Source organism: Arvicanthis niloticus, chromosome 27 (genome assembly GCF_011762505.2).
Source record: "Arvicanthis niloticus isolate mArvNil1 chromosome 27, mArvNil1.pat.X, whole genome shotgun sequence".
Taxonomy (NCBI): domain Eukaryota; kingdom Metazoa; phylum Chordata; class Mammalia; order Rodentia; family Muridae; genus Arvicanthis; species Arvicanthis niloticus.
Genome location: NC_133435.1, coordinates 13,584,188 through 13,597,863, shown reverse-complemented (window position 1 = coordinate 13,597,863; position 13,676 = coordinate 13,584,188). Strand labels below are relative to the sequence as shown.

At 37.7% G+C, this 13,676-nt stretch overlaps 1 protein-coding gene across 3 annotated transcripts in view; it reads left to right on the top strand.

Moving 5' to 3' along the window:
* The first annotated feature begins 666 nt into the window (after nt 1-666).
* The window catches only part of Cwf19l2 (CWF19 like cell cycle control factor 2), a 57,193-nt gene continuing 44,183 nt past the window's right edge, over nt 667-13,676 (top strand). For 2 of the 3 annotated variants that reach the window (XM_076926160.1, XM_076926159.1), the window contains exons 1-6: nt 667-809; nt 6,397-6,507; nt 7,912-8,034; nt 9,325-9,438; nt 10,146-10,265; nt 11,679-11,769. In XM_076926160.1, coding sequence (XP_076782275.1) covers nt 717-809; nt 6,397-6,507; nt 7,912-8,034; nt 9,325-9,438; nt 10,146-10,265; nt 11,679-11,769 — 652 coding nt within the window. In that variant the 5' untranslated portion in view covers nt 667-716. The remainder of the gene's footprint in view (nt 810-6,396; nt 6,508-7,911; nt 8,035-9,324; nt 9,439-10,145; nt 10,266-11,678; nt 11,770-13,676) is intronic. The other variant, XM_076926161.1, reaches the window with a different exon arrangement.

Genomic DNA, 13,676 nt, shown 5'->3' with positions numbered 1-13,676 from the left:
CTTCTGGGCAATGAGGACATTTCCTGCACCCAGGCTTGTGCAACACCAAGTCTCAACCTCCAGATATTGAAAAAAAATATTTTCATGTGTTATGTCTCCTTTTTATGTAAATGCATCATGTAGTTGCAGTGCCTGTGGAGGTCAGAAGAGGGAGACGGGTCTCCTGGAAATGGAGGTAGGGATGGTTTTGATGAGCCCCGTGAGTTCCTGCAAGAACAGTTAGCACCCTAAATTACTGAACTATCTCTCTACCCGAGTTTTAAATATATTTCAAGACACACATCAACGAAAAATACTGAATCTTAAGAGCAATCTTTCCTCCCATGATCTGACTTTCTGATCAGGTTCACTTCAGGCTGGTACACCACCCCAGGAAGTCAGGCAAGAAGGGGGAGGTCTAGACGCAACTTCTAGCTTACTGGGGTGTTTTTAAGAATCCTAGCGAGAAATGAGTTAATATAGCGCAAAGTGCATAATAATGCACACTGACACTCAGCGCTTAGCGAATCCAGTATGACTGGAAGGTCAACTCTGCAGCAGGCTATCAAGTTTCCGCGGAACCTTTCAGAAGAGAAACATTCAGATCTGCGACTGCTCTGTTGGCATAGTAACGCCCCCCTTCCACTACTATTCTGAAATCCGGATTTGTTTTCTAATTACGACAGTCGTAAACCGAAGTTTCCTGACGACTTCCTTGCTTTACGACAGCGACAACTATGGCGGCGTTCGGTGTGAGATTTGAAAGTGCTAGCAGTATCGAAGAGCGAAAAGAACAGACCCGTATTGCCAGGGCCGAGGTGTTACGCCAGGTACTCCTGCTTTGGAGAATTTTCTTTCTTCTTTTTTTTAAACTGGGGGTTGTAGTGAGGGTTTCTGCATGCTAGGTAAGCGCTTTCCCAGAATATCTATCTTTAGTTCTTGAAATGCTTTTGTTTTTTTAAATCTTAGGGTCTCGGAATGTTATTTAAAGTTGTAGGACTTGAAAAATCCTGGGAGGCAGTCTACCCAGTCCTCTCGTCACTTCGATATCTCACGCTGTCCGGTTTTGGTTTCTTTTCCCAGTGCGGTTGTCTCCTAAATGCTCTGACCGGCTCTGTTTGCTGTTTCTCCCTGCAGAGAGATTGATGGGTTTCCTCCCAGTTTCCTTAGCTTTAAAGTCACTTATTCTCGACATTTCCGCCGCCTGGATTGCTCAGCTTCTGTGTTCAGTGTCACACCTGAGGACTCTTCTTATTAGTCGAAGCATGAGTCATTGCTCCAGCAATATTGGAAGCAGGACACATTTGAATACATTGGTGATTCCTCCACGCGTTTACTTTAAGCTCCAGGCTTAGGCCAGCCTTTACTGATGGAAATACTGTCTAGCATAAGAAACTCAGAATATGTGTTCCAACCCCCCCCCGCCCCCCGCAGGTTTTGGAAACAGTTCTCATTAACAGTGAAATGTATGGTATTTATAAAAAACGGAAGAAGTAAATTATTGAATTATCTGACAAGTTATTCCTGACTGTGACAGTGAAAAAGATGAATTTGTAGTTGGACAACAGAATGTTCCTTGACGATGTTTTAGGGTTTTTGTTTTATGAAAAAAGAATTTTAAATAAGTTTAGATGTATGTAAAGAGTAGAAAAGAAATGGGAAGAATGAGTAATGGCTTGAGTCACGTTTTAAGAGAATGGGTGAGCAATTAGTCTTGGTCAGATAAAACATCAAGCTTATTAGCTGATTTCGAAATAGGTATAATGAATGCTCAATATGACTGTCTGATATTTCAAGCAGTTTTTGGACGAAACTCTTTGTAAGCTGTGAAGAATTTTATACAGGTCTACATGCAGTTTGATAAGGACCGAAGAGTCAGTTTTGGAATTTGAGAGATGGATGAGAAAGCAGAAGAAACTTCTTGCATTGTATTACTGTTGTTGACTGCTGACTAGAAGTTACCCATATGGTTCTTTCTTTTTAAGAGGATAACTTTTCTGAGTCAATTGTACTGGGGGTACAGATATTGTCTATTTGGAAGGCATGGAAAAAAGTCAGCTTTATAATTTTTGCAAAAGTCAAAAGAACTAGCTGCAGGGACGATGAAGGTTAAGTGACTCCAAGTTTGAGACAGGGAGGAAAGAGGACATATGTTAGACCTGGACTGGATACCGTGTGTGATTTGGACCCGAATTTACTGAAGATGGTAGTCCCAAAGGAAAGCTATTGATAGCTTTTTAAAAATTAATCATTTGTTTACATTTCTTATGTTATCCCCCTTCCCAGTCTCTCCTCCACAAACCTCCCACCCGCCCCCCTCCCCTTTGCCTCTAAGAGGGTGCTTCCCCTCCCTCCCACCCACTCCTCTCTCACCCCTCTAGCATCCCCCTTCTCTGGGGAATCAAGCCTCCACAAGATCAAGCGCCTCCCCTCTCACTAATGCCAGATGAGGCAGGCCTCTGTTACATATGTAGTGGGAGCCATCGACTGGCCAATGTGTACTCTTTGGTTGGTGGTTTAGTCCCTGGGAGCTCTGAGGGGTCTGGTTAATTGACACTGTTGTTCTTCCTATGTGGTTGCAATCCCCTTCAGCTCCTTTATCCCTAACTCTTCCACTGGGGCCCCCAGGCTCAGTCCATTAGTTAGCTGTGAGTATCTGCATCTATCTATCAGTCAGGAGCTGGCAGAGCCTCTTGGACAGCCATACCAGGCTCCTGTCTGCAAGCACATCTTGGCATCAGCAATAGTGTTGGGGGTTTGGTGTCTGTGGTTGGAATGGATCTCACAGTTGGGGGGTGGTGTCTCTCTGGATGGCTTTTCCTTCAGCCTCTGCTCCATTTTTGTCCCTGCATTTCCTTTAGATAGGGACAATTCTGGGTTAAAAATGTTTAGATGGGGGCAGGTTGGCCCCATCCCTCCAATGGGGGCCATGTCTATCTACTGGAGGTGGTCTCTTCAGGTTCTATGTCCCTGCTGTTGGATATTTTGGCTAATGTCATCCCCATTGGGTCCTGGGAGCCTCTTGAATTCCTTGAATTTGGTGTTGGGGACTTTCTAGTAGTTCCCCAAGTTCTCTACCTCCACTGCTCCTTATTTCTATTCCTTCTCCGGGGCCTGTGGACTTCTCTCCTGTCTCTTTTCATACCTGGTCCTGCCTCTGCACCTCCCTTTTTTCCTTCCTCTCCCCCCTTCACCCCAGGACCCTCCCTCCCTCTGTCTCCTGTAATTATTTTGTTCCCCCTTCTAAGTGGGTTTGAAGCATCCACCCTATGCCCTTTCTTTTTATTAAGTTTCATATGGTCCATGAGTTGTATTGTGGGTATTCTGAGAATTTGGGCTAGTATCCACTTATGAGTGAGTACATACCATATATGTCCTTTGGGGTCTGGGTTACCTCACTAAGGATTATATTTTCTAGTTCCATCTATTTGCCTACAAAATTCATGAAGTTGTCATTTTAATAGCTGGGTAGTATTCCATTGTGTAAATGTACCACATTTTCTTTATCCTTTCCTCTGTTGAAGGACATCTGGGTTTCTTCTAACTTCTGGCTATTATAAATAAGGCTGTTATGAACATAGTGGAACGTGTGTCCTTGTTATATGGTGGAGCATCTTTTGGCTATAAGCCCAGGAGTAATGTAGCTGGGTCTTCAGGGAGAGTTATTTCCAATTTTCTGAGGAACCACCAGATTAATTTTCAAAGTGATTGTACCAGCTTTCAGTCCCACCAGCAATGGAGGAGTGTTTCTCTTTCTCCACATCCTCTCCAGCATCTGCTGTTACCTGCAGTTTTTTATTGGTGTAAGGTGGAATCTCAGGGTCATTTTGGTTTGCATTTTCCTGATGCCTAAGGAAGTTGAACATTTCTTTAGGTGCTTTTCAGCCATTTGAGATTCCTCAGCTAAAAATTTTTTGTTTGGGCTGGAAAGATGGCTCAACCGTTAACAGCACTGTCTGCTCTTCCAAAGGTCTTGAGTTCAATTTCCAGCAACCACATAGTGGCCCACAACCATCTGTAATGGGATCTGATGCCCTCTTCTGGTGTGTCTGAAGACAGCTACAGTGTACTCATATACATAAAATAAATAAATCTTTAAAAAAATTCTTTGTTTAGTTAGCTTTTTACCCCAGTTTTTAATTGGGTTACTTGGTTTTCTGGAGTCTAACTTCTTGAGTTCTTTGCATATTTTAGATATTAGCCCCCTATTGGATATGGGTTGGAAAAGATCTTTTCCCAATCTGTAGGTTACTGTTTTGTCCTATTAACAGTTTCTTTCTGTTACAGAAGCTCTTCAGTTTCATGAGGTCCCATTTGTCAATTGTTGATCTTAGAGCCTGAGCCATTGGTGTTTTGTTTAGGAAAATTTCCCCTGTGCTGATATGTTGAAGGATCTTTCCCACTTTCTCTTCTGTTAGATTCAGTATATCTGGTTTTCTGTGGAGGTCCTTGATCCACTTGAACTTGAGCTTTGTATAAGGAGATGAGTGGATCAATTTGCATTCTTCTACATGTACACTGCCAGTTAGACCAGTACCATTTGTTGAAAATGCTGTCTTTTTACCACTGTATGGTTTTAGCTTCTTTGTCAAAGATCAAGTGACCATAGGTGGGTGGGTTTATTTCTGTGTCTTCAATTCTATTCCATTGATCTACCTGCCTGTTTCTATACTAATACCATATGTTTTTTTTTGTTTGTTTTTTTTTTTTTTTTTTTTTTTTTATCACTATTGCTCTGTAATACAGCTTGAGATCAGTAATGGTGATTTCCTTAGAAGTTCTTTATTGTTGAGAATAGTTTTCGCTATCCTGGGTTTTTTATTTTCCTATATGAAATTGAGAATTGCTCTTTCCATGTCTTTGAGGAATTGAGTTGGAATTTTGATGGGGATTGCATTAAATCTGTAGATTGCTTTTGGTGAGATGGCCATTTTTACTATATTAATCCTACTGGTCCATGGGCATGGGAGATCTTTCCATCTTCTGAGGTCTTCTTTGATTTCTTTCTTCAGACACTCGAAGTTCTTGTCATATAGATCTTTCACTTGTTTGGTTAGAGTTACGCGAAGATACTTTATATTATTTGTGACTATTGTGAAGGGTGTTGTTTTTTTAATTTCTTTCTCAGATTATTTGTTTGTTGTCTAGAGAAAGACTACTGATGTGTTTGAGTTAATTTTATATCAAGCCACTTTGCTGAAGTTGTTTATCAGGTGTAGGAGATCTCTAGCAGAATTTCTGGGGTCGCTTATGTATATCATCCTATCATCTGCAAATAATGAAACCTTGATTTCTTCCTTTCCGATTTGTATCCCTTTGACCTCCTTTTGTTGTCTAATTGCTCTAGCTAGAACTTCAAGTACTCTGTTGAATAAATAGGGAGAGAATGGATATTCTTCTCTTGTTTCTGATTTTAGTGGAATTGCTACAAGTTTTTCTCCATTTAATTTGATGTTGACTGTTGGTTTGTTGTATGTTGCTTTTATTATGTTTATGTATTTGTCTTGAATTCCTGTTCTTTCAAAGACTTTTAACATGAAGGGGTGTTGTATTTTGTCAAATGCTTTTTAAGCATCTAATAAAATGATCATGTGACTTTTTTCCTTTGAGTTTACCTATATAGTGGATTGTGTTGATAGATTTCCGTATATTGAATTATCCCTGAATCCTTGGGATGAAGTCTACTTGATTGTGGTGAATGATCATTTGATGTATTCTTAGATTTTGTTTGCAAGAATTTTATTGAGTATTTTTGTATCAATATTTATAAGCAAAATTGATCTGAAGTTTTCTTTCTTTATTGGGTCTTTGTGTGGCTTAGGTGTCAGAATAATTGTGGCTTCATAAAATGAATTAGGTAGTAGTCTTTCTGTTTCTATTTTGTGGAAGTTTGAGAAGTATTGGTATTAGAACTTCTTGAAGATCTGATAGAATTCTGCACTAAAACAATCTGGCCCTGGGTGTTTGTTTGTTTTTTTTTGGTTGAGAGACTTAATGACTGCTTCTATTTCCTTAGGAGTTATGGGACTGTTTAGATAGTTTATCTGGTCCTGATTTAACTTTGGGACTTGTATCTGTCTAGAAAATCATCCATTTCATTTAGATTTTTCAGTTTTGTTGAGTTTAGGCTTTTGTAGTAGACTCTCATGATTTTATGAATTTCTTCAGTTTCTGTTGGTATGTCTCCCTTTTCATTTCTGATTTTGTTAATTTAGACACTGACTCTCTGCCCTTTAATAATTTTATTTTAATTTTTTTTCAAATGGTTTCTACAGTAGTAGAAGCAAATTTTTTGGTAACAATAGACCATTCACTGACTTAGGAGTCTTTATATGAAAGTGCTACCAGTTTTTGTTTTTGTACTTGAAAAGTAGATGTATCAATTGTCAGTTTGTCTTTTGTATTCTTTTGTTGTAGGCTAAACATAATTTCGAAAAAGAACAAAGGAGTAAAGAACTGAAGCAACTTCGAGGTGAGGACACATGGATGCTGCCTGATGTGAATGATCGAATTGAACAGTTCTCACAGGTGACTATTAGCAGACATGCTGAAGTGTAATATAATGATTTGACTTATTTTGTTGTTTTTGCTAGTTTGAGGAAGGGTATCTATGTAGCTCTGACTGGTCTGGAACTTGTTATGTAGAGGAGGCAGGCTATAAACACACAGAGATCTGCCTGCTTGTACCTTCCAAGTGCTGGGATTAAAGGCATGGTTTATGTCTTAAAAAAACAAACAAACAAAAAAACCCCCAAATACTATTCAAGTTAATAATAGGAACATTTCTTTCTTTACATTTCTTCTGTGTGTCTGTGTGTGTGTGTGTGTCTGTCTGTCTATGTGTCTGTGTGTCTGTATGTGTGATGTTATATATGTTAAGGTCAGAGGATAACGTCCCTAAGTTTTTTCCTACCTTGTGGTTATAGGGATTGAAGTCAAGTTGTCAGTTATATCTTTACTATGAGGTAGTTGCTATTATTGAAGTTTATCTCTTCTGTTAATAAAATGTCTGTCTTGAGCAGAGAGGTTCACCATGATATGAAAAGCTTTTGTTATTTGTGTTGGCTTACCAGATTTAGTTATCAATCTGTGATCTATTTTTAGGAAGCTTCTAGATCCGAAAGGACAATGTTTTACAACTTATGTCTTTTTCCCTCATCAAGCCTTGTTTTTCTATTTTTACAAATTTTCAGCAGCTTGCCTTCTAGCTGTGCCTCACACTGGTGCAGGTTTTTTTTTTTAATTAACAAATGTTGATTTACATTTATAGAGTACACTATGATATTTTGATCTCTGTATATACTTTATAGCAAGATTTAGTTGAGGTTATATGCCCGTCATCCACTCACTTTTTTTTTTGTGGATATTAAATTGAGACTATTAAAAATCTGTTTTTTAAGAATTTATAAATGCTTAATATGTATTAATAACTGGTTGTATGTATATATCTTTAAATATAATATTGATAATATTGGTCGCATACAAATAATGTAACCAAAACTTTCCTCATATTTTTCTTGTAAGAAATCTGAGCTACGCCGGGCTGTGGTGGCGCACGCCTTTAATCCCAGCACTTGGGAGGCAGAGGCAGAGGCAGAGGCAGGCAGATTTCTGAGTTTGAGGCCAGCCTGGTCTACAGAGTGAGTTCCAGGACAGCCACAGCTACACAGAGAAACCCTGTCTTGAAAAACCAAAAAAAAAAAAAAAAAAATCCCTGAGCTACTTCACTGATTAGTCATGCTTATCTTATAGAAAGTATATTAAGGTTTCTTGGAGAGTTTTACATTTCTCTAATGTAGTGTCATAATTTTAATTTCTTTTCATGAAAGATGTAAAATCTCTTGGAACATGGGTTTTTCTTCTTATTCAAAGTGTCTTCTTGTTAAAATTCGGTAAGATTAAATTCCCTTTACACTTGTTCAAAATTATTAGGAACATTCTGAGAAGAAAAAGAAGAAAAAGGACAAGCATTCAAAAAAAGTAAAGAAAGAGAAGAAAAAGAAGAGGAAGAAACAGAAATGTCAGAAACAGAGTGAGTCGACTGACAGCTCCTCAGTAAGTGGGTACCAGGACTGTACTTGGAGGCTGGGGGAGCATGACTTCAGGACAAGTGTGTAGGATCTGATGGGTATTAAAGAGACCTTAAAGTAGTACTGCTTATAGAAAGTATATATAAGTTTATATATACTTAATATATAAGTTACATATATATAAGAAAGTTTTAAAACACTGGGGTCTTTTCTTTTGTACTTCTGTTTTCTTCATAGACATTAATATCTAAGTCTTCAAAATAGAATTTGTTTATTTGTTTATCTTTTGGGCCAAAAAGAAGAGAGTGTTGGGTACCAGTTCTAGTCTGTGGGGACTCAGAATAAATGAAAGCAGGTCATATCTTTTATACTTATTTTCAAGAAGAAAGGGGTTATGTGTAGACTGTGGTGGCCTAGAAATGTTTAGGGTTGATTACTTCTCCAAACAAAACTGGGTTCTGACAGCAGGAAGGAAGGAGATTCCGAAGTCTTAGTGACAGGAAGCAAGCAATATAGATACTGTGGTCAGATTTCCATGTAGCACTCCAAATGTTTGGTGGATAGAGACTGGGAAAGGAAGAGGGGCAGAAAGGATGGAACTCCTAGAGCTTTATTTGGTTATTCAGTTGTGAAGGGGACATTGAGATCTGACTTAAGACTCCTATAGAAGGAGGAAGAAGAAGAGAAAGAGGAGGAGGAGAAAACAACAAAAAACATTCTTTGTATTTTTGGGTTTTTTTTGTTTGTTTGTTTGTTTTGTTTTGTTGTTTTTTCGAGACAGGGTTTCTCTGTATAGCCCTGGCTGTCCTGGAACTCACTCTGTAAACCAGGCTGGTCTCAAACTCAGAAATCCTCCTGCCTCTGCCTCCCAAGTGCTGGGATTAAAGGCGTGCGCCACCACTACCCTGCGACAAAAACCATTATTTTTAAAATTTATTTATTGTGCTTTGTTTGTTGTTTTCCAAAATGCCCATGTTCAAGTTCAATTAGAATTAGAATGCCATGCCCAAGTTCAATTAGAGACGTTCACAAGGGAATAAAGTGAGGAATAGTAGAACAGAGTGACCTAAATACATGTTTATGGGCATGTGCATTCTCACACACATACCCATCCACCACTCACAAACACCACACACAGAACATGCACATCGACACATGCAATATTTTTTTTTCTCACTGGGTTTGCTTTGGTATTTGCTCATATGATCCCATTAGCCTCCGAGTTTCCCAACTGTACACTAGAAGGTATTTTGTAGGTCTATTTTATATAAGTATGCAAATTTGTGAATGTCACATATATGCTAAATGTTGTTAGAGCTCTGAAGACGAGTGGGTTGAGGCTGCTCCCTCCCAGATACCTGGCAAAGAAAAGACCTGGAAAGTGAAAGACAAAAGGACAGAAGAAGAATGTGACAGCTACACTTCTCAGGTGAGCACCCACCTGATTTCAGAGACAAATGATAGCTTCCAAGAACAGATGGATGTTACACTGATGATTATAGCTTCTTCAAGAGAGGAGTTAGACTTTAGCAGTAGGTTTTGAACCTTTTCCACAGAAATGCTAATTGCTGATGTTCAGACTGGCCTTCTGCTACGGAAGATGTATCTCATCTTCGCTGCAGCCATTCAGACTTTTCCCAGCTATGGTTGTTGGCATTTTCCTCTTTTGAGGGATTTACCTAACACTGTTCTCCTGTCTGAACCTCCTGTGTGTGTCTACTTCTCTTCCTCTTATGTCATAACTGGCTTATCAGGGCTTGTAATTTAATAGTAAATACATTTTGAGTTCTGGTTCATATACGTAAGAAAGGATGTACTTTACCCACTTAGCCACAGATGAAGGAAGAAGGTGAGTATTTGATTGTGTGCACTAGAATCTATGTTGGCTGCTTTTTATACTTGTTATTTTGTTCACTCCTTAAAACAAGCTTGGAAGGTGAGTACTTTTTCATACTTTTATGAGGGAGAGACTAAGGTAGAACAAAAATGAGAAACTTGTGAGTGGCTAGCCATGCAGTGTTTGCTCCTGGCTGGTACCTGCAGTCTCTAATCTTTTCTAATATTATCTTATCTCTAATCTTATCTAATCTTAAACGCTCTTAAGTGATGATCTAACTGGCTTCTTTCTTTAAACAGCGTGAAGAGTGGATGACTGTTGATTTTATGTCCATTAAAACTGTGTCCTCATCATCACTCAAAGCTGAAAAGGAAACTCTAAGACAAATAGAACGGGAGAAAACCCAAGCGTTAGAGCGGGTGAGAACGCAGTTTCCATGTTTTAATTTTTTAATTTGCCTTAAATAAACTAATAAGTTGTTTTATGTGTTTTATTTATGTAAATGCCCTATTTGTAATGCCAATTTATTTGTAAAATAGGTTTTTTTTTTTAGTGGTGTTTGACAACAATCAGAACTAAGAACTGTGAAACAAATTTTTTAAAATAAATTTCTTGTAGGAAACTGTTTAATAGTATACAAGGGCTTAAGAAATGGTTCAGTAGTCAAGACTGCTAGCTGTTCTTTCCAGAGGACCCAAACTTGGCTTTCAGCACATGGCAACTGGTAGCCATCTGTAGCTACAGTTCCAAGGGTTTCGATATTTTCTTTGGCCTCTGGGAGTTACACATACGTGACACTCAGGCATGCATGTAGGCAGATCATACATATAAAATATGCATAAAGTAAAAATAAGTATGTAATTTGTATAAAAGTATATACTAGATTCAGGCTGATAGTGGGTAAGAGCATCACAGCTCTTTCAGAGGACCCAGATTCAATTCAGAACCCAGTGTGTGTGGTTTATGGATACCTGTAACCCAACTTTAGGAGAGCCAATACTGGCCTGGGCAAGCACCTGCACACATGTTCACATATTCACACCTGGACACAGGCACATAAAATATACTTTTCATAAGACATATACTAGATGTGTACATTTAGGTGAATGTAGTTGAGCAATTGTGTGTTATATGACTCTCATGAATTACAGTTGAACAATCAACTGAGCCTTCTTCGTGTTTACAAATTACTTATAAGAATGTTTTCAAGGTTCATAGAACTCTATAGGAAGCATGAAACAAGTGTGTTGATGTTATTGTTTCTCTTTAATGGCAAGAAAACAGTGGGAAATCCTTAGAGACCAAAACAGGTTGGATTTAAATCAAAGATGTAAAAATGTGAACCCGCAAAGTATAGAAGTATTGTAGCTTGTGGCCTTGTAGATTGTCCTTATAATGTACTTTGAAAGTAATATAGATTAGCAAGTGGAAAATACAGTCAAGTTATTTGAGGATTATGTAGTCAGCATTGTTCTTTGTGTCTTTTTTCCTCCAATCTAATTGTAAATGTAAATATGGTAATTATCTTGGTTTGTACTCAAGCTGCTGGCCATATGGAGCATCAGAGGATGTGAGTTTTAGAATGTCTTGTCTAAGTTTTATAAAATAATCTCCTGAGTTAGTCTTGGAGATCGTGAGACATGGGAGGTGTTCAGTAAAAACATATGAACATGAGTTAGACATTGTTACCTGCAAGTTACATCCCATATCTTAAGAATTGTAAATGGTTTGTCTAGGCTTGCATATCTGACAGTTAGCCACTTCAAGTTTAGTAATCATTTCTATTCTGGGTTGACCTTTCCACTCTAACCTTTCACAATATTTTGTTATAGACCACGCTGCTGGAGAGAGAATTGAATCCATACTGGAAGGATGGGGGGACAGGTCTCCCATCAGAAGACTGTACACCGCCAGTTACTAAAGGTATTTTTACATTGTTTGTAGACTTGTAGGCATTTCTGAGTTTCTAGTAATAAGAGGGATAAATAAGATTAAAATATGTTGTATACATGTCTGAAAATGTCATAATGAACCCCATTAATTTGTACAGTTAATATACATTTATAATCATACAATTCTTGTATTTCAGAATACAAAAATACAAATTCTTGTATTTCAGAATTTCTGTTAGAATGACTTAAATTTATATATAACAAGATGTTTATAAAACTTATGCCGTCTTTTGAATTCTTATTTAAGTAATTAGTGTTTGGAAAGTTTATGTATTTGGCAGTAAGATGATTAACTCCATATTGCCATCATTTGCAAATTTCTATTTTAAACAGGTTAAGACAAACATAATTATGTGGAACTTTATGATGCATTTGATTTGATGAATTCTATAGTAAAATATAAAAATATATTTAGTTTAAAACTTACAAAAATAATGTATAAACATTAAAGATGCAATTTTATTGCTTTTAGAAATTCATCATCTGTCAGCATTCATAAAATTTGTGTTGCTCTTAGTCGAATGCTCCTGTTTTCTGGTAGATGAGGACAAAATGCTTGGGTATCACTAGGCAGACTTCACAGTTAACAAAAAGTACATAGTGCTCAGGATGTCGTGTTGCCAATTCAATGATAAGTTTAAATACAGTTGAACCAGAGTCAAATATTATAAATAAAGATGTTCTCTTTCTGTCATGGTTAGTTATCAGTAAGATATTTTCTTGATTTTTATTTATAATTCATTTCTGTTTGACTGCTTCTTAAGATTCTTTATTGTATCTGAGCTTGAAGCTCACCTATGAGATGAATCCACCTCATAGACATCTTTCGATTCTTAGTAATTTTATGAAGTTATTAGAAACTATAGGTTTTGCTTTTAGCATGGGCAGAATTGTCTTTACTGGATTACGTAAATACCAGTAATGTTAGTTATACACAGCTCTCTTTGAAATACAGTTTTCTAGAAAGTTAACAAGTAGGGAACAATGAGTGAACTCAGCCTGACCTTATGAGTCTAACACTTATAAGTCACTTGAGTGTCAGAGAGTCAAGAGAGGTCATGTTTCAGGAGAACCTAGAATTGACACTTAACCTGTGGATTTGCTATTCAGTAGATTCTGAAGGACCCCGAGTATAAAAGGCATGGAGTTCTGCCTTAACTATTGTCTTAGCAGGCAGAAGAAGCAGGATAATTGAAGGATCTAGGAGGAAACACTTCTCCATGTATTTAATTAGAAAGAAAATGACAAAAACCCTGTATGTTACAGGCTCGGGTTCCAGAGTTAAAGTTAAGTTTTATAAAATCTACTGTATATTTTACTACACGTGCAGATATATGATCAATTTGGATAGAACATGCTACTACGCCTGAGTGTAAATGGCATGTTAGCAGTAAGTACCAGAGAGGGCACAGTGGTGTGAAAGACTTAGATTTTGGAGTCAAGTCTTCTTGGAATTTGAATTTTGGCATTTCCATTTATTAGTTTTATGACATGGTGAAAGTGTTTTGACCTTTGAAAGCCCAGTCTAATGAGCTGGGACAGGGACTGCTGACAGTGTCTGCTTTACAAGTTACTGTGAAGAGTGAAGACCGCTCACAGGACTGTGTCTAGAGTATAGCAACCCCTCCATAGTGATAATGTCTAATACTTACTCGGGTGAAATATGTTGAAAAGGTTGTAATGACAGTTTTGTTAACAATTAGCATACCATATTTTTAGTAATTACTTTATTAACCTTAGCTTTCTTCTCAGAATAATAAGAGCAGAAGTAAGTGAGCTATTTTGTAGGCTGTACAAAGTTATTTTAGATTTTGTTTGAAACCTGGGCTTCCCCGGGAAGTGTTCATTATTGCAGGTCCTTGAGAAGACTGCTTCATT